This window comes from Anabrus simplex, chromosome 3 (assembly GCF_040414725.1).
Source record: "Anabrus simplex isolate iqAnaSimp1 chromosome 3, ASM4041472v1, whole genome shotgun sequence".
NCBI lineage: Eukaryota > Metazoa > Arthropoda > Insecta > Orthoptera > Tettigoniidae > Anabrus > Anabrus simplex.
The window spans coordinates 320,961,216-320,988,159 of record NC_090267.1 but is presented as its reverse complement, the minus strand read 5'-3'; the positions used below and the strand labels follow the sequence as shown (position 1 = coordinate 320,988,159).

The 26,944-nt window shown below is 41.2% G+C and overlaps 1 protein-coding gene across 1 annotated transcript in view; it reads right to left on the bottom strand.

Annotated features, from left to right (window-relative positions):
- Positions 1-527: 527 nt before the first annotated feature.
- LOC136867273 (uncharacterized) overlaps positions 528-26,944 on the bottom strand; it is a 102,778-nt gene continuing 76,361 nt past the window's right edge. The window contains exons 3-4 of the mRNA XM_067144421.2: positions 11,180-11,405; positions 528-680 (exon numbers count right to left, since the gene is read on the bottom strand). Coding sequence (XP_067000522.2) covers positions 552-680; positions 11,180-11,405 — 355 coding nt within the window. The 3' untranslated portion in view covers positions 528-551. The remainder of the gene's footprint in view (positions 681-11,179; positions 11,406-26,944) is intronic.

Below are 26,944 nucleotides of genomic sequence, written 5' to 3'. Positions count from 1 at the left end.
CGTGCCACTGTTCTGTAAGGCAAAACCAGATTCCCCACAAGCCTCTTGAAGACCTTGATGACACCGTCGTGCAGTACGACCTCTGGCACATTCAGTCTTAATCCAACTCCGTTGTTCCTGTTTGGAAAACTTAGTGACAACGTTACGTTAGACCGCTAGCTCACAAGTGACTGTGTTTCTCTCGCTTGTGCGCACGCAGGTGATGTGGGAAGGGCGAGTCCATTTGCTCTGAGGTAAGGCAGGTATGTAACCAACGTGTGCTCTCAGCGACAATAATAAATTCCGCTGCATAGCGTCTTCATAGCAGTGTTGCCACTATTTAAGTTCCAACCCTCGTATTATAACTTCTTGTAATATGTTGGATGCTTGTAATTTCAGGCAAGTTAATAAAAAACCTGTTGGGTTTGACACTGAAATTATTGATGGGAACATAATTTACATTTTATGCGCTCATTCACACGGCAAATTCAAACTATGTTCATTAAGATTCACAAAGAATATGTTTTATAAACTTTTATTCAATCAGTTATGGATGAGATCCTCATTGCCCATTAATTCATGTTCCTCTCAATACAACATGAAAATTCCTGTAGAATCTTGAAAAGTGCTTCCTTAGCTACAGGTGATAAGCCTTCGGGTAAGGAATCCTTTACCGTCTCTGTCAGTTCTTCAGGTGCTTTCTGAAACAAAAAAAGTGAGAGATTTGTTTGATAATCCCTAGACTGTGTTCCACACTGTCAACCACAATTCCAAGAGTGAGACTCAATACTGAGGTGGAAAAGGTGAGAGAAAGTACCTGTCGTAAAGGTGAGATCTGAAGTTCTGACAGTTAAATGGAGATATTTGAGAAATATTTTCTCAATAAGTTATAGAGCTGTTTCATTTGACATTTTTGTAACTGTTGTTTGAACCAAAAGGAGAATTCTTGTAGGGAAGTTTCTTTATCCTAATGTTGTTAGAGATATAAAAGGAATTGTAAATTCCATTTAAAAATATGAACATTTTCACAAAAGGGAAACTAGATTAATCGCTCTAAACTCCATCTAAAAGGTGAATAATTGAATTTTATACATAGCCTATAAATTTTGATTTTTCTATAACGTACATACGTTCTGAGAATCCTCGGATTCAATGAAGTTATCTTACAGAAAAGACCATTAACAATATTTGTCAAACTTACTTATGTTAATTTGGGAGTCTGTATGGAACAATTCCTTGTGAAATTATTGAAGTTAGTTTTAACATTTTAAGAAGGTATAGTTGCTCCTTCAAGGATATTTAATTTGAAAATTTATGACAATATATTTCTTTCTAGATTAAGTAGCTGTTTAAAACTGACCTAAATATTATAATTAAATCATTTAGCTTAATTAAGTGGTGATCCACTGACATAAATATTGACATTTTTGTCAGTTTTAATAAGAAACATTTCTTTAGCAGAGAATACTTAAGTATAAACATGTAAGTTACAAAATATTAGGGTATATAAGCCGTTTACAACATAGAAATACAGTAAAACTTTATAGTATGTTACCAGCAGAAATTAAGAACAGTTACACAAGTTATGATACATAAAATATATGTCTCAGTGGTTATCCAGGATATTACATGAAAAATGAAAGCGTTTCATGTTCATTGTCCAACTATTTATATACATATTGTATCTATGAAATGTAAGAAATAGATGAGATTGATTATATATTTGGTGATTGTTTTAAGGGGAAGTACAACTAGGCAACCATACCAGAAATATTTACAAGTTCTTCATATTAACGCAAATACAAAACGTTCTTCCACAAAAGTTAAAGGAACCTCCAGCAGTAACCAGCAATGCATTTTCATTCCTATGCTTGCACATCGAACTTCATGATAATATATTTTACCTTAATAATATCACCATATGTGTATAGGCCGTACAGGCCATGAAGGCCCTTGGAGGAGTGGAAGGTAAAGGCTTCCACCATTGTTAACCTCGGCACGTGGTGGGGTAGAGTGGTTAGCTCTACGCCCAGCCACCTTTGCCCTCAGGAATTAACCTGGTACTCATTTTTGGTGTAGGCTGAGTGAACCTCAGGGCCATATGCACCTCCGGAAGTGGAAATCTCGTTTCTTAAATTTTTACGACTCCCTGACGGGGATTCGAGCCCACGTCCTTCTGGGCGGACCGAGCACGCCTTTACCGCCTCGGCCAGACAGCCCCTATAAGTTATATATATAAAACAGTAATGAAATATTGCTATTGCTGCTATTGATACTTAATTGCGGAATATTAAACTGTACACCTTGATCAACAGCCCCATAAACTTTATTCCTGTGAAGTTAGTGTAAAATCCTGAGCATTCCTGGTCTCGGTATTGACGCGTGTATTTCTAATTTTTTAGGCCGGCATCGAGATAGAAGCTGCTGTAGCCTGTACCATAGGTATCACCATGTGTATCTCCTGTAGCTAACGTGGAAATACATTTTTAGGGAGGAAGGAGCTAGATTACAACCTACTTTAATTTTGACTTGTCCTTGCGGCACTGAGTGAACCACCTTCTAACGCCTACGGCAGTATTTAAGTATTCCACGACAGACAAGGATTGAAGTCGGCTTAGCCATTTGGGAAGCTGCTTTGCCTTTGTGCTAGTTTATTTTCTGTAATTGTGTTACTCATTTTGATTATCTCAGATCATTATTTGTAATAATAATAATAATAATAATAATAATAATAATAATAATAATAATAATAATAATAATAATAATAATAATAATAATATTAATATACAAGGCACATGCATACCTATTACGACATTATCTTTACAGCTGAGAACTGGATAGTTAGATGGTATGTATGTATGTATGTATGTATGTATGTATGTATGTATGTATGTATGTATGTATGTATGTATGTATGTATGTATGTATGTATGTATGTATGTATGTATGTATGTATGTATGTATGTTTAGTCCTCAGCCCGTAGGCTGGTTGGATCCTCAACAGTTCCGCCATCAGCTGTCATAGATGGCCTAGGCATCACTTAAGAGGCGTACTAGGGAAATGAGGAGTGAGGTAGTTTCCCGTTGCTTTCCTCACCGAGCCAGAAGTTGCTATTACATATCAGTCTGCCAAACCCACTGAAATGCATGCACCAATTGACCCTATGAGCAATATTTTCACACCATTCATAGCAGGGACTGGCTGCAGAAAGAATTGCATTACTAGCATCACTCATACCTCAGTCACTTTCATTTTGTCAAAGCCAAGGATAAGACTGAGACAGATCAATGAAAGTAACAAAATTGTTCTAGCCCATACCAGAAGACATAGTGCACTGTAAACACTAGGTCTCACCAGCAAAGGCACAGTTAGATGGATGAAATCTTAAAATTCTACGAAGACAAGGAGAGATCGAGTGAGAAATGAGAATAGGCCGGGAAGAAATAGGCTCAGAATAAGTGAATGACTAAAAGGAGAAAATAAGACTTAGATGGTTGTGATATACTAGGTGGTCCACACGCCCCTTGTTATTTAGTTTAATGAAACCCAACCAATATTAAGTTTCTCTTTAAGGTCGATATTGCTCTGCATCCTGCGTGTGTCAGCAATGTACATGGACCGTGGAAGTAGCAAAGGAAAAACGACTATGCACAATTCCCCCCCCCCCCCCCCGAATCCTACGGATCATTGTAGAAACATGCGATTTGTTGTTCCCTGAAAGAACACATGTATCCACAATAAGATAGAATTAATAGGGTATGTCACGTGATCTGTAATGGTAGCAAGTTAAAAGAACGCCGTAAACCATGATTGAAAACTCTGGTACGGATATTAACTTTCGAGATGAATGGGCCGTAGTTTAGTACTACACTTCTAGCGTGTACATTGTACTGTATGTTAACTTTGTGGCTGAGTCGGTAACGTGCCAATCATCTGTGTATGGCATCACAGTATCGGTAGTGTAGTGGTTCCAGTCCACTTATCAAATAAGTTTTGAACGACAGATCGTGCCTCTTTGTTTCAGGTACACAGTGTTTGTCCACACCTACCAGGTCACGTGACAGCGCTTATTCATTCACTCATGATGTGTTCTAGAGACGGGTACGTTGATATGTTGCTAATTTATGAAGAAACAAGGCAGAACATATTTGAGTCGCAAGGCCTGTAACGTGAGCGGTTTCCTGACAGAAGACCAGTACGTTTCGAAAACTTGAACGACGATTGTGGTTAACTGGGACGCATGGAAGGGTACCTCCTGTTAAAGATGCTCCTATAACGCTAAAGAGGCTTTTTTGGACGCTGTCCGGAATAATACTCATATTAGTACACGGAAATTTGCACGACAGACCAGCATCAGTTGGTCATCTGTTAGACGAATACAGTTCCACAAGCAACTCCACAGACATGATTTCAACGCTCCAGTAGCGTTTTGTAAATGGGCATTACGCGGTGTGACCAGTAATGGAGCCCTTTTTGTCAAGTGTCCTGTTTTCAGATGAATTACGTATTCATAACAATGGCGTTGTGAATCGGCACAATATGCCTTATTGGAACGCGGTGAATCCCAAAGTGAGTATGATAGGATGCATTTCAAGTGCAATATGTGGCGTGGAATCTTCGGCGACTACCTAATCAGACCATATTTCTTCGATTTCCATCTGACGGAAGTACGCTATCTTCATTTTCTTTAAAATAGACTTTCACTGTTGCTGGAGGACGTGTCATTACTCGACCGATTACGAATGTGGTTTCAACAGGACGGGGACCCACCTCACGGATCAGCAGTTGTCCGGAACCATCTTCATATCCTAATAAATAGTTAGGAAAAGGGAGAATCCGTTCCCTGACCCGCCAGATCACCCGATCTTACGTCACTTGACTTCTTCCTGCGTCGCCATAAGACCTATCTGTGTCGGTGCGACGTAACGCAACTAACAAAAGCGGGGTCATTTAAAGCACGTGCTTTATGCACAGGAGCCTGAAAATCCTGGTCACTTTCGGCAACTGATCACCGAGGCCTGCTAAGCCGTTGCATCTCACACGTTACAACGATTAATACTTTACAACGTCGTACTGAAATGTGTATAAACGAAGGTGGTCTACATTTCGAACAATTAACCTAACCCCATGATACTACAGCCCTTGAAGGGCCTTGGCCTACCAAGCGACCGCTGCTCAGCCCGAAGGCCTGCGGATTACGAGGTGTCGTGTGTCGACACGATGAATCCTCTCGGCCGTTATTCTGGGTTTTCTAGACTGGGACCGCTATCTCACCGTCAGATAGCTCCTCAATTCTAATCACGTAGGCTGAATGGACCTCGAACCAGCCCTCAGATCAAGGTAAAAATCCCTGACCTGGCTGGGAATCGAACGCGGGACCTCCGGGTAAGAGGCAGGCACGCTATCCCTACACCACGGGGCCGGCATTTCGAACAATTTCCGCGTTAAATATCCAGGGTACCCTGCTTCCTACCTACAGACCTAGTCTAATCTGGCTACGTAACATCCGATAAAAAGGGTCCTTTACAGGATCAAATAAAAAACCACTTGTTGGGATAAGTGGGTAAGTGGCTGTATCACATCCACAGTAAACGGCATAAAGTCTGGAAATTGAACGTTTCTTCCTGGCAGCTTGACTCCGCAACAATAGCGATGCGTGATTTATTCTAGCATCTGTGATCGTTTTAAACATTCATTATAGTTTACGTCATTAAAATAACATTGGCGATAATGATTTCATCTATATTCTCGAGCAAGAACTCAATGTTGTAGTTGAACTAAGGCAATATAGGATCAGGTACCAATGTTTGTAGGTTGACTATGATATATATGTTCGTTGAGTTCTGTATCTACAAAAAGATAAGGGGAAGATTATAAGAAGATTTACGCATTTCTAACGTCGAAATAATTGTTTAACTAGAATATTCAACATGACGTCTTTAACATCCAATGGCATTATACTTCCGTTTTCTACGTCCCTGTTGATGGATCACGTTTACGGAGTGCAAAGTGATTTCGATCTCATTAGTATTCTAAATTTCGCTGGGGCTAAGTTAAGTTGTCCAAATGATAAACTTCTGTGTAGCGTGCCAGGAACAGAGTTTATTATTTCAGTTTTCAGGTGGCCGCAAGACAACGTTTGGAATACTACGAAGCCAGCCAAGAAGATGTGTTTACATTGAGGGTATCGTGTGTAGTTCGCAATTGTTTTCGGTTGTATTTTATCAAAATTTATGAGTAATTGCGTTCAACCATACCCAAGTCTTCGATATGAATATTTTTCCACTCATCGTCGATATTTTTAATAATAATAATAATGAAAATGAAAATCCACAGCCTGTTTCCAATCATTCGACCGGGTCAAGAATGGAATGAATAAAACCCCCATCTAGCGGCGAGGGTAGGAAATGTGCCGGCTGCCGAAGTCTGTCGCACTCCTCTGGGGAAATGATAAAGACTGACGGATGAAATGTTAATGGAGAGTGTTGCTGGAATGAAGGATGACGGGGAAAACCGTAGTACCCGGAGAAAAACCTGTCCCACCTCCGCTTTGTCCAGCACAAATCTCACATGAGTGACCGGGATTTGAAGCGCGGTATCCAGCGGAGAGAGGCCGGTGCGGTGCCGCCTGAGCCACGGAGCTTCATTAATAATAATAATAATAATAATAATAATAATAATAATAATAATAATAATAATAATAATAATAATAATAATACTGCCTCTCCATGAGTTTAAATTCCCGCTTCATCAACTGTCAGCAGAGTAATCTAGCGACTGCTTGAACTCAACCATTTCAACTAAGTATTATGTATATTTAGAAGATTTCACCACTGTTTATTCCAAGTGCCATCTAGGAAATTTAACTGCAATTAACCTGGTAGTTAAATGCTTCTGTTTTGGGGTTGGCTAACCTGAATTACCTTCAGCCATTTTTGAATTACCTCTACTGCCTAATACGCAATGATCAACCAAATCAGCTCTTTGCCTTATGATGTCATGTTCCACCAATCAATAGTGTAATTACGTCAGTTAATAAATCTGCACCCAGCCAGTTCCTATCCCTATATATAGCTGCGAGTTTGAGCCTTAAGTGACAATTCGGTTCGGGACTTTGAGAGTGCTACATTAAGTGAGGTCTTCCGCTGGAAGCCGGATGACGAGGGTGGGGAAGCTACGGCGTATTGATGGCAGTGTGAAGTAAAGAACTATCACCTAGCAATGCGAAATTCATCTACGTGTGGCAAAGGGAAGATTTCAGCGTTCCCCTTAGCATATAATTGTTAGGTCAAGCTACGTTTTCCTTCAATGTTAATGTAGGTTTCACTTTTTTTCTGTTAGGACTTACTCTTGGAGTCTACGGACTTATGTTAAACCCTCATGGGGAATATGTAGTATAAGGGCTCACCAGTATGTACCCTCGTTTCCCTTATTCACTTTGCATCATACGGTGAATAATAAATAACTTTGTTTTCTGGTGATTACGTTTCTAAACTCTAAATTTTCGGTATCTTGTGTTTCGGACTGTAACTTTTCCTATATTAGTCATGGAGTAGTATGGATTATCCTCAGAGTCACGGGCCTTCTGCCCTATTTGGCTGCATTGACGAGTCATGTACTGAGAGTGCTTGAGTGGGTTCAGCCTTCCTTTCATTTTGATCTCGGCCTTTCCATTAACCGTTTATTTGTTTTTTCCTTTATAGGCCGTATAGTAGGACTTCGGCTCCTATGTGCTGGCTTTTTCGATCCGTTACTTGGTGTGGCTCCCCTATGAAATACACTGACTGACAGTGACAATGCAACACCAAGGAGGAGTGGTTCGAAAGGGATGAAAGTTGGGGAAAAAACAGAGACGGCACGGATGAATAATTGATGTTTACTTCAAACCGATATGCAGGTTACACAATGCGCACGGCGTCGACTCAGTAGGATGTAGGACCACCGCGAGCGGCGATGCACGCAGAAACACGTCGAGGTACAGAGTCAATAAGAGTGCGGATGGTGTCCTGAGGGATGGTTCTCCATTCTCTGTCAACAATTTGCCACAGTTGGTCGTCCGTACGAGGCTGGGGCAATGTTTGCAAACGGCGTCCAATGAGATCCCACACGTGTTCGATTGGTGAGAGATCCGGAGAGTACGCTGGCCACGGAAGCATCTGTACACCTCGTAGAGCCTGTTGGGAGATGCGAGCAGTGTGTGGGCGGGCATTATCCTGCTGAAACAGAGCATTGGGCAACCCCTGAAGGTACGGGAGTGCCACCGGCCGCAGCACATGCTGCACGTAGCGGTGGGCATTTAACGTGCCTTGAATACGCACTAGAGGTGACGTGGAATCATACGCAATAGCGCCCCAAACCATGATGCCGCGTTGTCTAGCGGTAGGGCGCTCCACAGTTACTGCCGGATTTGACCTTTCTCCACGCCGACGCCACACTCGTCTGCGGTGACTATCACTGACAGAACAGAAGCGTGACTCATCGGAGAACACGACGTTCCGCCATTCCCTCATCCAAGTCGCTCTAGCCCGGCACCATGCCAGGCGTGCACGTCTATGCTGTGGAGTCAATGGTAGTCTTCTGAGCGGGCGCCGGGAGTGCAGGCCTCCTTCAACCAATCGACGGGAAATTGTTCTGGTCGATATTGGAACAGCCAGGGTGTCTTGCACATGCTGAAGAATGGCGGTTGGCGTGGCGTGCGGGGCTGCCACCGCTTGGCGGCGGATGCGCCGATCCTCGCGTGCTGACGTCACTCGGGCTGCGCCTGGACCCCTCGCACGTGCCACATGTCCCTGCACCAACCATCTTCGCCACAGGCGCTGCACCGTGGACACATCCCTATGGGTATCGGCTGCGATTTGACGAAGCGACCAACCTGCCCTTCTCAGCCCGATCACCATACCCCTCGTAAAGTCGTCTGTCTGCTGGAAATGCCTCCGTTGACGGCGGCCTGGCATTCTTAGCTATACACGTGTCCTGTGGCACACGACAACACGTTCTACAATGACTGTCGGCTGAGAAATCACGGTACGAAGTGGGCCATTCGCCAACGCCGTGTCCCATTTATCGTTCGCTACGTGCGCAGCACAGCGGCGCATTTCACATCATGAGCATACCTCAGTGACGTCAGTCTACCCTGCAATTGGCATAAAGTTCTGACCACTCCTTCTTGGTGTTGCATTTGCTCTGTCAGTCAGTGTAAATGCAGCGAGTGTTAAAGATGTTTTGAGTGCAGAAAGTGGGGTTCTGCTACATGTAACAAGAGGTGTTCTGACGTGAATTCATTAATGTAAATTCATTAATCTAATGTGAATTCGTGTCCCATTAGGCCATTGTAACCTGTAAAATGTAAATTGTAGTCCAGGGTTCCATGTCCTTCTGAAGTGTATTGAACATACAACATACAAAGCCTATGTTGTTACATAAATGGAGAGATACGAACACAGAAAAGAAACACATAACGGGACAAACACAATGTCAGGTCAGTGTTCTTTCTTACAAGGTGCTTTACGTCGCCCCGACACAGATAGGTCTTATGGCGACGGTGGGATAGGAAAGGGCTAGGAGTAGGAAGGAAGCGGCCGTGGCCTTAAGGCGCAGCCCCAGCATTTGCTTGGTGTGAGAATGGGAATACACGGAAAAACATCTTCAGGGCTGCCGACAGTGGGGTTCGAACACACTCTCCCAGATGCAATCTCACAGCTGGGCGCCCTAACCGCACGGCCAACTCGCCCAGTCAGGTCAGTGTGAAAGGAGAGAGTAACAGCCTTTCAATATTTTTTTATATTCAGGCACTACTGATCTGCATTTAGGGCAGTCGCCCAGGTGGCAGATTCCCTATCTGTTGTTTTTCTAGCCTTTTCTTAAATGATTGCAAAGAAATTGGAAATTTATTGAACATCTCCCTTGGAAAGTTATTCCAATCCCTAACTCCCCTTCCTATAAACGAATATTGGCCCCAATTTGTCCTCTTGAATACCAACTTGATCTTCATATTGTGACCTTTCCTACTTTTAAAGACACCACGCAAACTTATTCGTCTTCTGATGTCCTCCCACGCCATTTCTCCACTGTCAGCTCGGAACATACCACTTAGTCGAGCAGCTCGTCTCCTTTCTTCAAAGCCTTCCCAGCCCAAACTTTGCAACATTCTTGTCGGAAATCGACGAGTGCATTTCTGCCTCATCGGGAGAATAGGTTTTAACATATTATGGAGCTCTCCGAAGTAGTAGTAGTAGTAGTAGTAGTAGTAGTAGTAGTAGTAGTAGTAGTAGAAGAAGTTATTTCCTGATCGATATGATTCGATTCCCAGCTCTGCGTCGAATTAACGTCTGGGCTGGAAGGCACTCTCATTCTCAAGCAATATAAGTAAGAATGAAAGGTAAGAATAATAATTCCGGAGAATGGTACACTTCCTGATAGACGGCCCCGTGGTGTAGGGGTAGCGTGTCTGTCTCTTACCCGAAGGCCCCGGGTTCGATTCTCGGCCAAGTCAGGGATTTTTACCTAGATCTGAGGGGTGGTTCGAGGTGCACTCAGTCTACGTGATTATATTTGACGAGGTATCTGAGGGTGAGATACTGGCCCCGGGTCTAGAAAGCCAGGAATAATGTCCGAGAGGATTTGTCGTACTGACCACATGGCACCTCGTAATCTGCAGGCCTTCGGGCTGAGCAGCGGTCGCTTGGTAGGTCAAGGCCTTTCAAGGCGGTAGTGCCATGGGGTTAGTTACACTTCCTGATACAGTAAGTGACAGGCTGCAAATTTATCTGGAAATTTAGTGCGTATTAAAAATAATGAATTTGAAAAAATATGTTGATATGAAACGCTCAGCAGATGAGAGACAAATGTGGTTGCAGCGACAAGGCCTTGACTTTAGGATATGAATGAATGAATATTTTATTACAAAAGACCATAACATGGGACGAGGTATACAAAACTTGATATTGATTGTTCATTACAAGAGTCTACGCAGATTTTGTGTTGCTTCGATGATGTACTTCCTCTTAAAACAATAATTACCATCTCCACGATGGCTAATCTCAGCTCCGGTCACTTACAATTACTCTCACCAATAATGACACTTGTTATCAGGGAATAAATAGTTCTCTTGACACGGCGATAAATCTATTAATTTCTCTTATTGAAATAATTTAAATAATAATCTAGGAATATTCTTATTGTATTTTATAATGTACTAACCTGTAAGTAATCCCCGTCGATGTCGAACTTTGAATGAAAAGTTGCCAACTTAAGTGCTAAGTCTTGAAGCAGTTTATCATCGTCCATTGCTTTAAAAAGCTTTGACAACAAACCCTTCATTTTGGATTTTATCGCCTTGAACATATCATCTTTGACCATGACATCCGACGGCTTATCACAGAGGTCACAGAACTTGTCGAATATGTCAGGATGATTCTTCATGAACCTGGAAAGAAAAGATAAATTTTATCATGGGTGTGTTGAAGTGCTGCCGGCCTTGTGTTGTAGGGGTAGCGTGCCTGCCTCTTAGTCGGAAGCCCCGGGTTTTATTCCCGGCCAGGTCAGTTATTCTGCTCCCCAAGTAACAATATTCATCTACTTTTTTAAGACTTAATTTCCCAATCTCATATTTCCTGCATCAGCTGACTTCGTTCCACTGCACTCAATTACTATTATTTTGGATTAATTTATTTTCATCTTGTTCTTCTTCTCCAAGACTGTGTCCATACCATTTAGCAATTTCTCCACATCTTCTGCAGACTCAGATAAAATAACATTATCATCGATAAATTTCATAGTTTTGATTTCCTCTCCTATCATTATCCCTTTCCAAATTCCTCTTTGATTTCATTTAATGTCAGCCCTATATAAAATAGTGAGAAGGAAATGTATTAAATTGTTCATCATCAGCTATATGCCACAATATTTTGGAATATGCTACGGTACCCGTTGCTTGCGGCAGGGTTAGGAAAGATCACAATACGAAGATAAAGTTGGAAGGACAAATTGGGGCAAATATCCCTTTATAGGAGAGGAAGTTAGAGATTGGAATAATTTACCAAATTTCCAAATTCTTTGCAATCATTTAAGAAAAGGCTAGGAAAACAACGGATATAGAATCTGCCACATGGGCGACTGAGCCAAATGCAGAACAGTGGTGACTGATTGATTGGGTTCGTGATTACAGAAGACCGCTCAAGAATGTGACGGACGATTTAAAATCTCCTAGTGGATACACAAACGCAACTTTTGTTTAGTGCGCTAGATGCCGTATAAATTATTACTTGTCTTGTTTCCTTTTTTTACGATCTGTACCCCTCTGGTTCATGTAACAATCCGTAGTCGCAACACAGTAAATGACAGAAAACAAATATATCGATGAAGATGTGAGAAAAATATTTTGAGAAATCTTTCGTCACACACACATAAAACAAAACTGACTGAGATGTGATACCAAACTCGTAATCATCCGTTATAACTGTGCCTACCTAGTTATTGAAAAATCAGCATTTAACAATAAGGTACTTAAATTCTCTATAAATAACATCCAATTTCTCACAGAGAAGCGGGTGATAAAACACACGTTACTCAACCAATATTGTTAAATACATACCGCATTGCTGAGCGTCATTTATAAGCACAAACCGTTCGTTAAGACAAACCCACAAAAACACTACTGAGTTTATATTAAAATCTGAAAAAACGTAATTCCAGATTATGCATTTGAGAATAATTTCACACAATTCTATTCAGTTCCACTATATTATAACAGAGAAGTAAAGAGGCTAAGAAGGAGGTGCAGGTTGGAAAGAAATAGAGTTAGAAATGGTTGTGGAAGTAAGGAGAAATTGAAGGAACTTACTAGGAAATTGAATCTAGCAAAGAAGTCAGCTAAGGAATCAAAGAAGATATCGTCTTCTCGATGCTAAATAATGCTACGGGCAAATCTATCACGTATATTGAATTAGAATGTAATTCATCATTCATCTGGGGGATTACAAGATGTTGGCTATTTGCTTTACGTCGCACCGACACAGATATGTCTTTCGGCGACGATGGGATAGGAAAGACCTAGGAACTGGAAGGAAGCGGCCGTGGCCTTAATTAAGGTACAGCCCCGGGATTTGCCTTGTATGAAAATGGGAAACCACGGAAAAACATTTTCAGGGCTGCCGACAGTGGAGCTCGAACCCACTATCTCCCGATTACCGGATACTGGCCGCACTTAAGCGACTGCAGCTATCGAGCTCGGTTACAAGATCTTAGCTCCTTTTCCTTTTTTGGAATATGGCTTTAAGTGCTGGGAGTGTCCGAGAGCATGTTCGGCTTGCCAGTTCGGTTACTGTTTTTCCCGGTACATCCTGTGGGAGTGTGCTACATGTACCGGTGTCTGTAGGTGTACATGTAATTGTACGGTACCATTCTGGCATTTATATGGGGTTGAAAAGAGGGAAACAACGGGAAACCACTTCGAGGATGGCCGACGGGGATTTTGAACCCACTAGCCTAGAGCTAGCGACCATAACCATTGGTCGTGCTGCAATCCACTGAGCTGACCTGTTCGGTAAGATGTTAGCTGCTAACTATTACAAGTTATAAAATTCATATCTTTTCCGTATTGTCGACCTTAATGGGCTTATTAATAGCAGAAAATTCCCACCTTTACAAGTTCAAAAATGTTTATTTTAAGTCTCACAGGTATTAGTCACGCCAACAGCTTGATACAGGTCAACCAGTGTAAGGCCGGCGAGTACGTTTATCACACAATACCAGTCCGGCCTTAATTTGCAACCACAATACAGCTTCTCTTCTAGTGATAATCAACAGCAGCTGATACAGTGTCAGATTTAACATTATTGCATAACATCACGTACAATGTAATATGAACTCTAGTTTAACAAACACCTGTACAAGTTTTTAAAACGAAATGTGCCATTCTGAATAGGAGAACTTTCTTCTTAACTCACCATTTGCTCCCACAATTAAACATTTTTAAGATGGTATTTTAACATGACGCATTTTACATAATTTTATTTATGAACATAAGTATAATTTTTGAATATTAACTATGTGCATTTTCGCCTTGAATGGTACCTTGGTTTTTTATAGTATCAATGACTGAGTTCAAGCTGAGGATGTTCTAAATAAAAGAACGGAACATGTACTTGTGAGACTTCAAATAAACATTTTTGAACTTGTAAAAGTGGGACTTTTCTGCTATTCATAAGCCCCAGCTGCTAACTATGTACACTTACGAGAATTTGGTCAAGGGGATGTGATAACCTAGTGGCATCGCCACTGGCTTCTCACTAAGGTGGCTTCGATACGAATCCCGGTTAACGTATGTGGAATTTTTGAAATGGATAATTATAGCGCTGTAGTTCACAATTCACCTAAAACTGGTGGCTCCGTGGCCACGATTGCGATATAAACAGTCACATAAAAGTACAAATTTGCCTGCTTGCTTTGAATTCGGTCTCGTACTTAATCCTTTGTTGCTTCGTTCTCCAGGAGTTCTCTTGGCTGTCAAGCGCTTCCCGCTAACCGGATCTGCATTTCGTTACGGCTCCTTCACGCATAGTGCACTCTGGTAGCCGCTAATGTATAGCAACAGGAAAGGCAACATATGGTTACTGTTTTCCCATGCGAGGAAGAAATGTGCTGTGCTTAGTTCGCGGAAAAAAAGATTTTCAAAGAGAGTGATACTGTTGTTGTTGTTGTTGCTATTGGCTTTACGTCGCACCGACACAGATAGTTCTTATGGCGACGATGGGACAGGAAAGGTATAGGACTGGGAAGGAAGCGGCCGTGTCCTTATTTAAGGTACAGCCAGAGCATTTGCCTGGTGTGAAAATGGGAAACCACGGAAAACCATCTTCAGGGCTGCCGACAGTGGGGTTCGAACCCACTATCTCCCGAATACTGGATACTGGCCACACTTAAGCGACTGCAGCTATCGAGCTCAGTGAGAGTGATACTAAACGAAGGTGTGCGATATTTCAACATATTCAATCGGAGGGACTGACTGAGAAGTTCAATTGGTTAAACACTTGTCTATTGTACTCAACGTTGCGGGATCAGCTGCATCTAAGTTAAAATATGAAAGGCTTGAGGCAACTACGGACTCACAGTTTGTAAGGTGCGTGGCGACTGTGGGGCTTCTACTACGATACTGTAAGTGTTACTAGTGGCATGCGGTGACACTCTAGACAGGTGAAGCACTGGATTCAAACAACAAGTAACACACTTGAAAATAAAAGCTCTTCTTAAAATATTCTTCTTGCAGTATAGTCATACAATATTTTAAAAATATCAGTTAAGAAATTGTATCATAGTACAAGTTATAAAACGTATTGCTTACTACGATGGAGAAAAGAGGTCAGCTTAAAGAAATCAGTTATAAGCTACAGCATAGGCTATGCCAGAGATGGCAAACTTTCACTGACTAGAGTGTGAATTAAGGTCTCGTTTCATCCCTTTTTACTGTCTAATGTGCAATCGGTTATTTTTTTGTTGTTATTGTTACTTGCTTTACGTCACACCGACACAGATATGTCTTATGGCGACGATGGGATAGAAAAGGCCTAGGAAGTAGAAAGAAGCGGGCATGGCCTTAATTAAAGTACAGCACCGGCATTTGTCAGGTGTGAAAATGGGAAACCACGGAAAACCATCTTCACGGCTGCCGACAGTGAGGCTCGAACCCACTATCTCCCGATTACTGGATACTGGCCGCACTTAAGCGACTGCAGCTATCGAGCTCGTTTATTTTCCTTTAAAATCATCCTGAAACCCCTCATTTGACTTCGTTTAGGTATGAGAGTGCATTACATACAAATCCATTAGACTGAACGTTTCATGATTTTATGTTGCAAACATCACTGCAAATTACATTTTAAAAACTGGTAAATTTTAAGAATAAGATATATTCATATTTTAATTTAAGAAAATTGTAATACATATCGCCATAGAATTCATTTTTATACAGGGTTATTCACCTAAGATGTTACACGGAAGTAACTTCTATACCATTAAACTTATCGGCATTCTGTTTTCATATTCGTAAATGGTACCCAGGAGCTTGTAAAATAATGTGCGACGTATTCTCATGGGGTGATTAATAACTGATATATTGATACTAACTGTCCGCTTCTGTGGTGTAGTGGTTAGCGTGATTAGCTGCCACCCCAAGAGGCCCGGGTTCGATTTCCGGCTCTGCCACGAAATTTGAAAAGTGGTACGAGGGCCGGAACGGGGTCCACTCAGCGTCGGGAAGTCAACTGGATTTCCGTCGTTTCCCACTTCTCCTCGAGGCAAATGCCGGGATGGTACCTAACTTAAGGCCAGGGCCGCTTCCTTCCCTCTTACTTGTCTATCCCTTCCAAACTTCCCATCCCCCCACAAGGCCCCTGTTCAGCATAACAGGTGAGGCTGCCTGGGCGAGGTACTGGTCATCCTCCCCAGATGTATCCCCCGACCCAGAGTCTCAAACTCCAGGACACTGCCCTTGAGGTGTTAGAGGTGGGATCCCTCGCCGAGTCCCAGGGAAAAACCGACCCTGGAGGATAAACAGATTACGAACGAACGAACGAACGAACGAACGAACGAACGAACGAACGAACGAACGATATTGACACTAACGCCATATTTTTAAATAGAACGGTACATATTCATACAGCCGGTCTAAAATATCAACTGAGTACAAGTGCAAATGTGTAAGTATTTTCAAAATCAGACAGTTAGTTATTGAGATATCAATAAGAACAGAATGCGCTGTTTTGCATGCCGCATCAGACAGCGTGCAGTCGGGCAAGGACATATTGACGCGCAAGCAGGTTCTTGGATGTGATTCCAGCCACATAATGGATACGAGGAATGTAAGTATATCGTACACATGTGATGGATTTGCAAAGTGTGCATGACAGGCGAACTCATGACAGGACAGAGAGGTGTGATGTTTTTAAAAGGAATAAAATAATTACTTTGACTTCAAAGGAACATAACGAAAGCTATAATTGTCACTGGTTTGAGTGTGCAGTACATACAACTGTATGAATTGAGAAATAAACATTATACAGGACACCGAAAGAGCTCCTTCTAGAAAAAAAATAATGTCCGAATAATCTCCCTTCCCCGTTGTGTATTCGCTAGTCATACATAACGTTGCACACCCAGGGTGTATTACGGTACATCACATTATGTGTACGATAGTTTACAGTACATGCCTGGTATCCGTTCTGTGGCTGGAATCAATGCCAGGAAACAGCTTGCGTGCCAATACGTCCTTGGCCGACTGTACGCTGTCTGATGCGGCACTCAAAAGCCCAAATGCGTTGTTATCGATATCTCAAAAAGTAACTGTCCGATTCTGAAAATACTTAGATACCCGAACTTGTACGCAGTTGAACTTTTAGGCCAGCTGTATGCATTCCTGCCGTTCTATTTAAAATATGGAGTTAGTATTAATATCTCGGTTATTAATCACCCCACGAGAATAAGTAGTACGTTGTTTTACAAGACCCTGGGTACCATTTACGAATATGAAAACAGAATGCCGATATCTTTAATGGTTTAAATGTTATTTCCGTGTAACATCTTAGGTGAATAACCCTGTATACATATCTTCATTAATGTTAAAATATGCTACGTTGCTAGATTTTCCATCTATTTCTTACATGTTAAAAACATTAAAATACGTTAGTATGTTGTCTGATGAGCCACAGAAGTCGTCTTCTCGGGTCACCTAATGGCACGCGTGTCATAGGTCTGTATTAATATACAGAGACTGTGAGTTTGTTTATAATGTAACGGACAATATTAGAAACTACCGGAACACCGAGCGAGTTGGCCGTGAGGTTTGGGGCGCGCAGCTGTGAGTTCACATTCGGGAGATAGTGGGTTCGAACCCCACTGCTGGCAGCATTAAAGATGGCTTTCCGTCGTTTCCCATTTTCACACCAGGCAAATACTGGGGATGTTCCTTAAGGCAAGTTCTTTCCCACTTCTAGCCCTTTCATGTCCCATCCTCACCATAAGACCTATCTCTGTCGATGTGACGCAAAGCAACGTGTAAGATAAAAAAAAGCAACTACCGGACCAGTTTTGAAGTTCACCAATATCATTCTGGATAACATAGGCTGTGTATCATCGCGGAATACCAAAGGGTTAACGAGAGAACCGTGGTTGAAGGAAAAAATGACAGCAATAATAAATCTGAAAGATTGTGTATTTGCCGATCTCAGTTCTTCTCACTTAAAAACTACTTGAACGATGGAGCTCAAATTGTCAAAAATTTACCTGGTGCCTTTGGTTAACACACAGGCTGCTATCACGATATATTTTAAGTAGGCTCTGCAGTGAAAGAAAATGTTAATCAAGTCAGTGGAAAACGTTCACCTGGGACCATTCAAAGTGAATACACTGCTTAAGCGGTTAGTCCTACTGAACAATGAATCACACCAAATGTACAACGAAATTAGGTCTTCCAGAAAAAAATGTTTATATGAATTGTCTTCATATCTTTAAATAGTTTTCGACAAAAAATGTTTTTCTGTGTTTTGATGCATGCTTTACCTTCCGACCCTTCGTCTTGGCTTCTTTCACGTGAAAACTACTTGACGAACCGTGGTCAGTTTTGGCAAGCATACAACTGGAATGTTTTGTTAACATATAGGATACTTACCTTTTTTTTACACAGGTAAGTCTTCGTAATTCTAACCGTACTCCAGAAAAGAAAAGCTTTTCTGTGTCTTATTATCACACTGTCTCTTAAGCGGGCTACGTAGCGAGAGAAAATGTGAAGCAAGTCAGAGGAAAACGCACGTCTGGGACCCTGATAAGTGAACGAGCTGTCTGAAAAGTTAGTCCTTGGAGCAGAGCAGATGTACTTAAAATTTGATTTGCGAGAAAAATATTAATGCGAATTTTCTTGGTAACTCTAATAATTTTCGAGGAAAGAATGCTTTTATGTATTTTGGCGTATACTTTTGAGGTTTGGAGTGTGATGTATTTACTTTGAACGAATAAGATAAGCCACACAATGGGGGAAGATGCACAATTTTAATTGAGAACAGTTATACATATTCGCTTGTTATTTACGGCCGTCACTCATGCTCTCGCCTTTTCTTTATTCTTTACAGTAACTAAGTACAAACCATATACAACTGACTCCGCTTCAATTTGAGGCCCGTATACTAACGCCGCGTGCGAGTCTATCTTATTTCACAACCTTCGTGATTCCTAACGTTCTCGGAGTTGTTATGACAAATTTTAGACCAATTATTGCACATGGCCTATACTGGGTGATTCACCAGCCCCTTATTTTTCGGAGACAGGCAACCCAAATAACGCGTAAAACCTAAAGATCCTTATAATTTAGTTTTATGAACACCAAATAACTTGAAATTTCTCCTTATGGTCAACAAGGCCCTCCTCTACCTAGCCTATGTGTCATCACTGTCAATTGATTTAAGGACTCAGCGAATGAAAAGCTTCTTCTTCTGTTTACCCTCCAGGGTTGGCTTTTCCCAGCGAGAGATCCCAACTCTACCGCGTCAAGGGCAGTGTCCTAGAGCTTCAGACTCTGGGTCGGGGATAAAACTGGGGAGGATGACCAGTACCTCGCCCAGGCATCCTCACCTGATATGCTGAACAGGGGCCTTGCGGGGGGGATGGGAAGATTGGAAGGGATAGACAAGGAAGAGGGAAAGAAGCGGCCGTGGCCTTAAGTTAGGTACCATGCCGGCATTTGCCTGGAGGAGAAGTGGGAAACCACGGAAAACCACTTCCAGGATGGCTGAGGTTGGAATCGAACCCACCTTTACTCAGTTGACCTTCTGAGGCTGAGTGGACCCGTTCCAGCCCTCGTACCCCTTTTCAAATTTCGTGGCAGAGCCGGGAATCGAACCTGGGCCTCCGGGGGTGGCAGATAATCACACTAACCACTACACCACAGAGGCGGACCTTATTTTACTGTTAGCTCTGTGCAAATGCGATTTTTAGTTTCACGTTAATATTATACCTTTTGATGAATGGCCTCATATTTTTTGTCTTTCTTAAAAACACAAAAAAACCAATTCAATCATGTATAAACGCTAAAAAAATATTAAATTTAAGACTTCAAAACGCAAAAAAATTTGCCAACCCTACATATAATCTCTCCAGTAGATCTTGAATAGTTGTAGGTCTACCAGCAAAAGAATGGAACAAAAAAAGTGACGATTTAATTACTTTCATGTTCTTGTGGGGGTGACTATTGTTTTAAGAGGAAGTACAACCAGGAAACCATCCTTATAGAACACTAATCAGAGAGAAGAAATGGAAGGGATCCGACACGTCAATTTTATCGGCCAAAGAAAGACAAGAGCCACGAAGGGTGTGAAATTGGAAGACTCCCTAGGCCTTGGGAACCTAAATACCATCGGGGTCGGAAGTGGCCAACAGTTGACCAATGAAGGTCGGATAGGATAAATGATAAATGAAAGTGAGGAGCCTGGCACAAGTAAGTGGAAACAATGCCAGGACACAAAAGGCTTCCAAGTTAAGATGGTGGTGGTGGTGATTATTGTTTTAAGAGGAAATACAACTAGACAACCATCCTCTATATAACACTAATCAGAGAGAAAAAAGGGAAGGGGCCCGACACTTCCAAAAATGAAGGTATCAGCCAAAGAAGTGCAAGGGCCACGAAGGGCGTGAAAATGAAAGACTCCCTAGCCCTCGCAAACCTAATAGCGTCGGGGTCGGAAAAGAACAAGAGTTGACCAAGGGAGGTCGGATAGGATAAATGAAAGTGAGGAACCTGGCACAAGTAAGCGGAAGCAATGCCAGGACTCAGCTAAGGTCCCCGTGGTTGCCAACCAACGCTCCAAAGTTCAGAGACCCTGGGGCCCCTTTTAGTCGCCTCTTACAATAGGCAGGGGATACCGTGGATGCTATTCTACCGCCCCCACCCACAGGGGAATCCCAAATTAAGATCCCCTGGGGCTTTTCATGTTCTTGTATAACAGTATAATTCACAGGTTCTTACCGAAAGGAATGGATTAATTTACTGCTACTGAATGATTATTGAAATGAAACGTAATATGCGAGGACTCAAGCCTGTATATTACGTTATTTATGATTGCTTCTGATATAAGGTGAGAGGCGAACATTTTATGTAGCTATTTAAGGGAGTATTTAGATTTTATTGGATATACATGCGGACTCTTGTGTCGACGAAAGCCTCGATACGGCCTGTATATCACGAATGAAGTGCTCTGAATAACTGGAATTAGTATTATGGTTCAGTTTTTGGAAGCTTGATATGTCGGATTTGTTTCTAAGGAAACGAACAAGCTTATTATTGCCACAAAAACATATCAATGTATGGGGAAATGGCAGCTTGTAGTACATGCGATGCATAGTAATCACTGTGCATTGAGCATGATGCACCATCTTCAGGACTGAGGTAGTAACGCTACTTCACTATCTGCTATCTTTAAAAAAATATGTGTCCAGAATAGAATGCGAGTGCAGGAGTTTCACAGCCCAATTCAACAATCCTCCGGTAGGAAACAATATAATATAGAGAGAAACTCAGTTGTTTTTTCTTACGACATTCCTTAGTGTAACATTTTTAAGACCTGGTAGGAAATAATCTGATTGGGAGAAGTCTTCATTATGCTCTATAGTCACAACACATTCGGTACACAGTCAACAATAAGACACGATAGAAACATACTATTGTTGAACAAGTCGCTTACTGTGCAGTCCGCATTCCGTTAATATAAGAAGGGTAAGAAATGTTTTCGCCATTCCCCGTTCAGCTAGCACGCGTCCGTAAGGATTCCGGGGGCGATCAAGCGTGCTGATTCTCTGGATGGTTGCCACGGGTGATGGCGGGGAGGGGCCATCACTACGGGGAAGCCTGCTGCGATCGCAGTTGGTACTACCCCACTGTACTTATTAATATCGTCGGGGTTACAGCCGAACTCGACACGAGGTCACTGCTCCTCAGAACAGGGTTTTCTCTGTTTGGGGATTCAGTCCCGAGTGTCCGGAACGACTGAACCTTCGAGGATATTAACAAATACGTGGGATGAGGTGCGCGTCCGAAAGGATTCCGGGGGCGACAAAGCGCATCGACTTACTGGATGGTCGCCACGGGTGATGGCGGGGAGGGGCCATCACCTCTACGAAAGCTTCCTGCATTAAGTCAAGGAAGCCCCATCGTATTTGGTGGTGTCCTTTAGGTGACAGCCGAACTCCAGATGAGGTCAAGGACTGTTGATCTGTTCTGAGGATCAGTCTGAGACCAACTCGCGAGAACGACTGAAGCCTCGGAGGCATCAGCCAGTAAGTGTTGAGTACAGTGCGTGTCCGAAAGGAGACACAGTAGTGCTAAATTAAAAACAAACTTGTGTGAACAAATACAATAGCAGCGACCTTTGTACACTGAACGCTCTTTAGCAATGTGATTCTGATCATCTGATGCCATTCGCAGATTTTCATACAGAGCTTTGTAATTCTTTATGGTTGCCTCAGCATCTCCAAGATATAACGCTACCCAGAGCACAAACATAATTCTACCTACTTCTGCTACTTGCAGTCCTAGGTCGTATGTCTGCAGTTGATACCGATTGTTTAGTATTTATGGCACAACGAATAGACTTTATCCATGAAAATTTAAAATTCATTTACTCCAGACACGGAGTTTACGGATTTACCAACACTCAGTTCTATTCTATGACACAGACTAAACCACTTGGTAATAGTAGGATACTTCAGACTCGGTCATTTTAGCGCACCAGATTTTTATCTATCATGGAACTCACACCATCTTTATATAAACCAATCAATTTTTTACTAAAATTTCATCTGAGAGGCCAATAGAATATAATCAATTAAAAAAGTATTCACTATGCTCTCAGACGAAGTAGACGCCAATTCTTCTTCTTCTTCTTCTTCTTCTTCTTCTTCTTCTTCTTCTTTAATAGCCTATTTCAATCCACTGCTGGATATAGGCCTCTTCCATATGCTTCCATCGTCTTTGGTCTTGAGCCACTTGGAACCAGTGTGTTCCAGCCAACAGCTTTATGTCATCGAGCCATCTCTTCTTAGATCTTCCAATGTCTCTCTTTGTGTTCCCATCGTCTCCAGTGAATAATCCTAGAGGTCCACCTGTTGTAGTCTTGTCGAGCTACGTGTTCAACCCATTGCCATTTTAGTCTTGCTACTCTCCCTAGGATGTCTGTTATATTCGTTCTTCTCCTGATGTCCTCTGAATGGATCTTATCCCTAAGGCTGATTCCTAGCATCTGTCGCTCCATGGTTGGTTGTGCTCGCTGAAGCTTGCGAGCACTTTCCTTCGTCAGAGACATCGTTTCCAGACCGTCAGTACATAGTAACTGGCAGCGCACACGTATTATAAACCTTGGTCTTCAGTTTAATTGGAACATCCTTGTTGGTCAGCATGAATCTTAGTTTTCGGAATGCTATCCAACACATACCTATTCTGCGAGGAATTTCTGCACGTTGGCATAGCAATTTAAAGAAAAATATATTATTGTTTCGTTACCAGTGAAATATGCAGGGATATGTACTATTAAAAGTATTTTTGATGAAATTGCTGTCGATTCATCTACAGTAAACGACAATTTAGAATCAGCTGCAACTATTTCCTCGCACAATATTAATACAATTAAATATACTGGAGACTGATGTAGGACTGTGGAGGCCTATACCCTTTTCCAATTTACTGGCTACCTATAGATCTATTAAATCACGGTATTTGTTATATCACATTTATGAAATGCAACATTTTGCTGTACTGTATGCTGTACGAAAAACCGTATTGGTATCTGCATGCTGTGTACTGAGTTGTTGACCAATAAGATGTTCTGCTGCTTCTCTGCAAAATTAACTTTATCTGATACTGTTCTGTTTGCCTTGGCCTTTTATGACTAAAATATTTTCCCCCTCTCTTGCTTCCATAATACATAACCTCAATGTTTTTCCATTCTTTTGAATTATAGAGCACTGATTCTCTTTCAACACCCAAATCAAGTTTCATTCTCTTTGGACAACAGTACAACAAATTTTCTGCTCTTCAATAACTAGCCAAGGGTATGTGTTCAAGAAGACTTTTGATTGTTGAGCAATGCAGTATTTTGGATATGAATGCAAACTTTCGCTTACAGATGCTGCACAGGTAGAACTACTACTGGCATCTGAACTTAAATCACATACAGTAACCACGTGGCCATCATCTCTAACTTGTGTTTTGTGAGTAGATTCTCCAGATTTCTTACAGACCGTCCGGTTGTAAAAATAACTAACAACGTAGTCTTCATCACCGTGAAGTAGACACCTGCTGTATATTAAAGTTAACTTGGTATATCTATCTATCTATCTATCTATCTATCTATCTATCTATCTATCTATCTATCTATCTATCTATCTATCTATCTATCTATATAAAATGAGAGTTTTGTCTGTACACTGCTCAGAATTTGAAAAGAATGGTATTTCTGTATCGGTCATGTCCACAGTAACAAGGAAATGCACTTTTTACTTTTCCGTACTTTCTGTCTATCTGTATGTGTGTATGTACACGCATCACAAGAAAACGGCTGAAGAGAATTGAATGAAAATCGGTATGTGAAGTCGGAGGATGAGCCACTACGATCTAAGCTATAAATCATTTTTCTCACGCTGAGTGAAATGGTAGTTTAGGGGAAGACCTAAAATTTAATTCTCAGATATTTATATTATTAGTGATCCTGTCGATAAATACCACATAACGAAAGTTATATAGAATTACATTTCCGATCAATTATGTCATACATTGTTACCGTACCGGCTTTGATAATACAGATATTCATGAGCTTGTATTTTTGTTGCCAAGTCCATACCAACGCCGAGCCACGAGAAAAGGGGTTTGCAGAATTTAATGAAAGTAGGTATACAGTATGGAGTCGGGGAATAAGAAACCACAGTCTTAGTTAGAAACAATTTTATTCACCCTGGATGAAATTGTAGTTTAGGGGAAGGCGCCTAAAATTTAATTTTTAAATACCTATATTATTTGTCCTATCGAAAAGTACTACTACATAACGACAGTTAGAGAGAATACAATTTACGACCATTTTATTCAGTTTTACCGTACCGACTATGATAAGAGTGGTATTTCAGAGTCAAAAGAAAACTAAATGTGAAGGCCTACATTATTGAAAGCGCATAACATTGATCAACAATACTATTACATTAACCATTGATTGTTGTGATGTTCTTTGTCTCTTATGCTGCCGCTCAACTCAGATAGATGGGATTACTCCTGCGTACCGAATATAATAGCCTGACTGAATATTGACAGGAAATAGCTGGGGAGTTAGAGAACTTTTTTCTCTAGCATGCCATTCCTCTGGTTCATATATTTTCTGATACTGCCGGTACGTAACAGCAGTATGCACACCTAAGGCAGAAGCTCAGTAGTAGTAGTAGTAGGAGTAGTAGTAGTAGTATGACCTGGTCTAGAATTACAATTTAGGCCTTTTCCGAATTATAGCACCACAATCACTAAATAACTCAGAATTCAACCCTGAAAAGAGCCGTTTCTTAAGAAAAGCTTCTTCATATTCACTTTTATTAAATTCTACATTCATTTTATTCCAAATTAGCTCTGGTTTGGAGGAAAGAATTGCCTCCAAGTCAGATATAATTTTTCCGCCGCCTGTGTAGTGAACTGAGATTTCCCTACTCATCGGGTACTCCTAGGAAACAGATTAGTAAAAGGGCATAGTTTTTGCCCTGTGAGTCTTCGCTATTCACCCGCACCCGGCCGAAATAAGACGAAGTTTGTTCACGGGTAACGGTTGTCTGCGGCTTGGTCATTCCAGCTCTGGAACTTTGGACTGTTAGATCAGCAGCGTAGTAGGCTACTGTTCGTTAAAAGTGAGAAAATGTGTGGTTTTCATTTGATCGAGTATTTCATATGAAAGCATTGCTTTTAATCGCGCCATTCCTACTGACGTCATTGAAATGACCTATGCTCATTTCAGTTGGGAAAACTACTAAGACAGGCTTTCTGAGGATGTAAAAAAGGAAGGTGGAATTAGTGTCTGCCATTATAATGTGAAATCCCCAACCTGATTGTGACTGATGGTAGGCAATGGTAATGGCCTACCATTACAACGAAAATTCCCTAAATCAGTCTTCATATGAGAAAAGACGTTTGGTGACTTCCCCGTCGCGTTTCTAGTGTAACGTTCAGTGCTATGCAGTTTAATACAATATTGCTCACAACGTGTAAACGACCTAACCTAGAATTCTGTATACGATGTAGAATTCCGTAGCGAAGCACGAGTACATCAACTAGTATTTTATAAACCTGATCAAGACTGAAGACTTCCAGAAGCAAAAACCGACACAAGCGCGATCAAGAAATAAAACAAAAATAAATAAATAAATAAATAAATAAATAAATAAATAAATAAATAAATAAATAAATAAATAAATAAATAAATAAATAAATAAATAAATAAATAAATAAATAAATAAAGCACAAACTAAATAAACGATACTACTGGAAACGCCTAGTATTTTTTCTGTTAATTTGAAAATTGAAAGTTCTGCCACATTTAGAAATTTGATGTAGGTATTATTCAATATCACACATTCCAGAGATTTGATGAAATAAAGTTGTCAGTAGTGATATGATACAGAAGTTCTTCGCTATTGGCTTTTGAAATACTGTGGGAGATTTAGAATATTGAAATGTTATAACATAAATAAACATCAGTCAATTTAAGGGGTAATAGGTTTCAGATTCCTTTCCGGTGTGTTCTGGCACCATTGCATCCCTTACACGGTTTACCTACATCTGAAACAGAGTGCTGATAACTGTCATAGAAAGTTACTTTGAGGCCCACAAGATTATGTTGAGTTTCAGTGATTTTATGCCTACAGTATATTATGTAATATGACTGCCTTTGCAGAATACTGAAT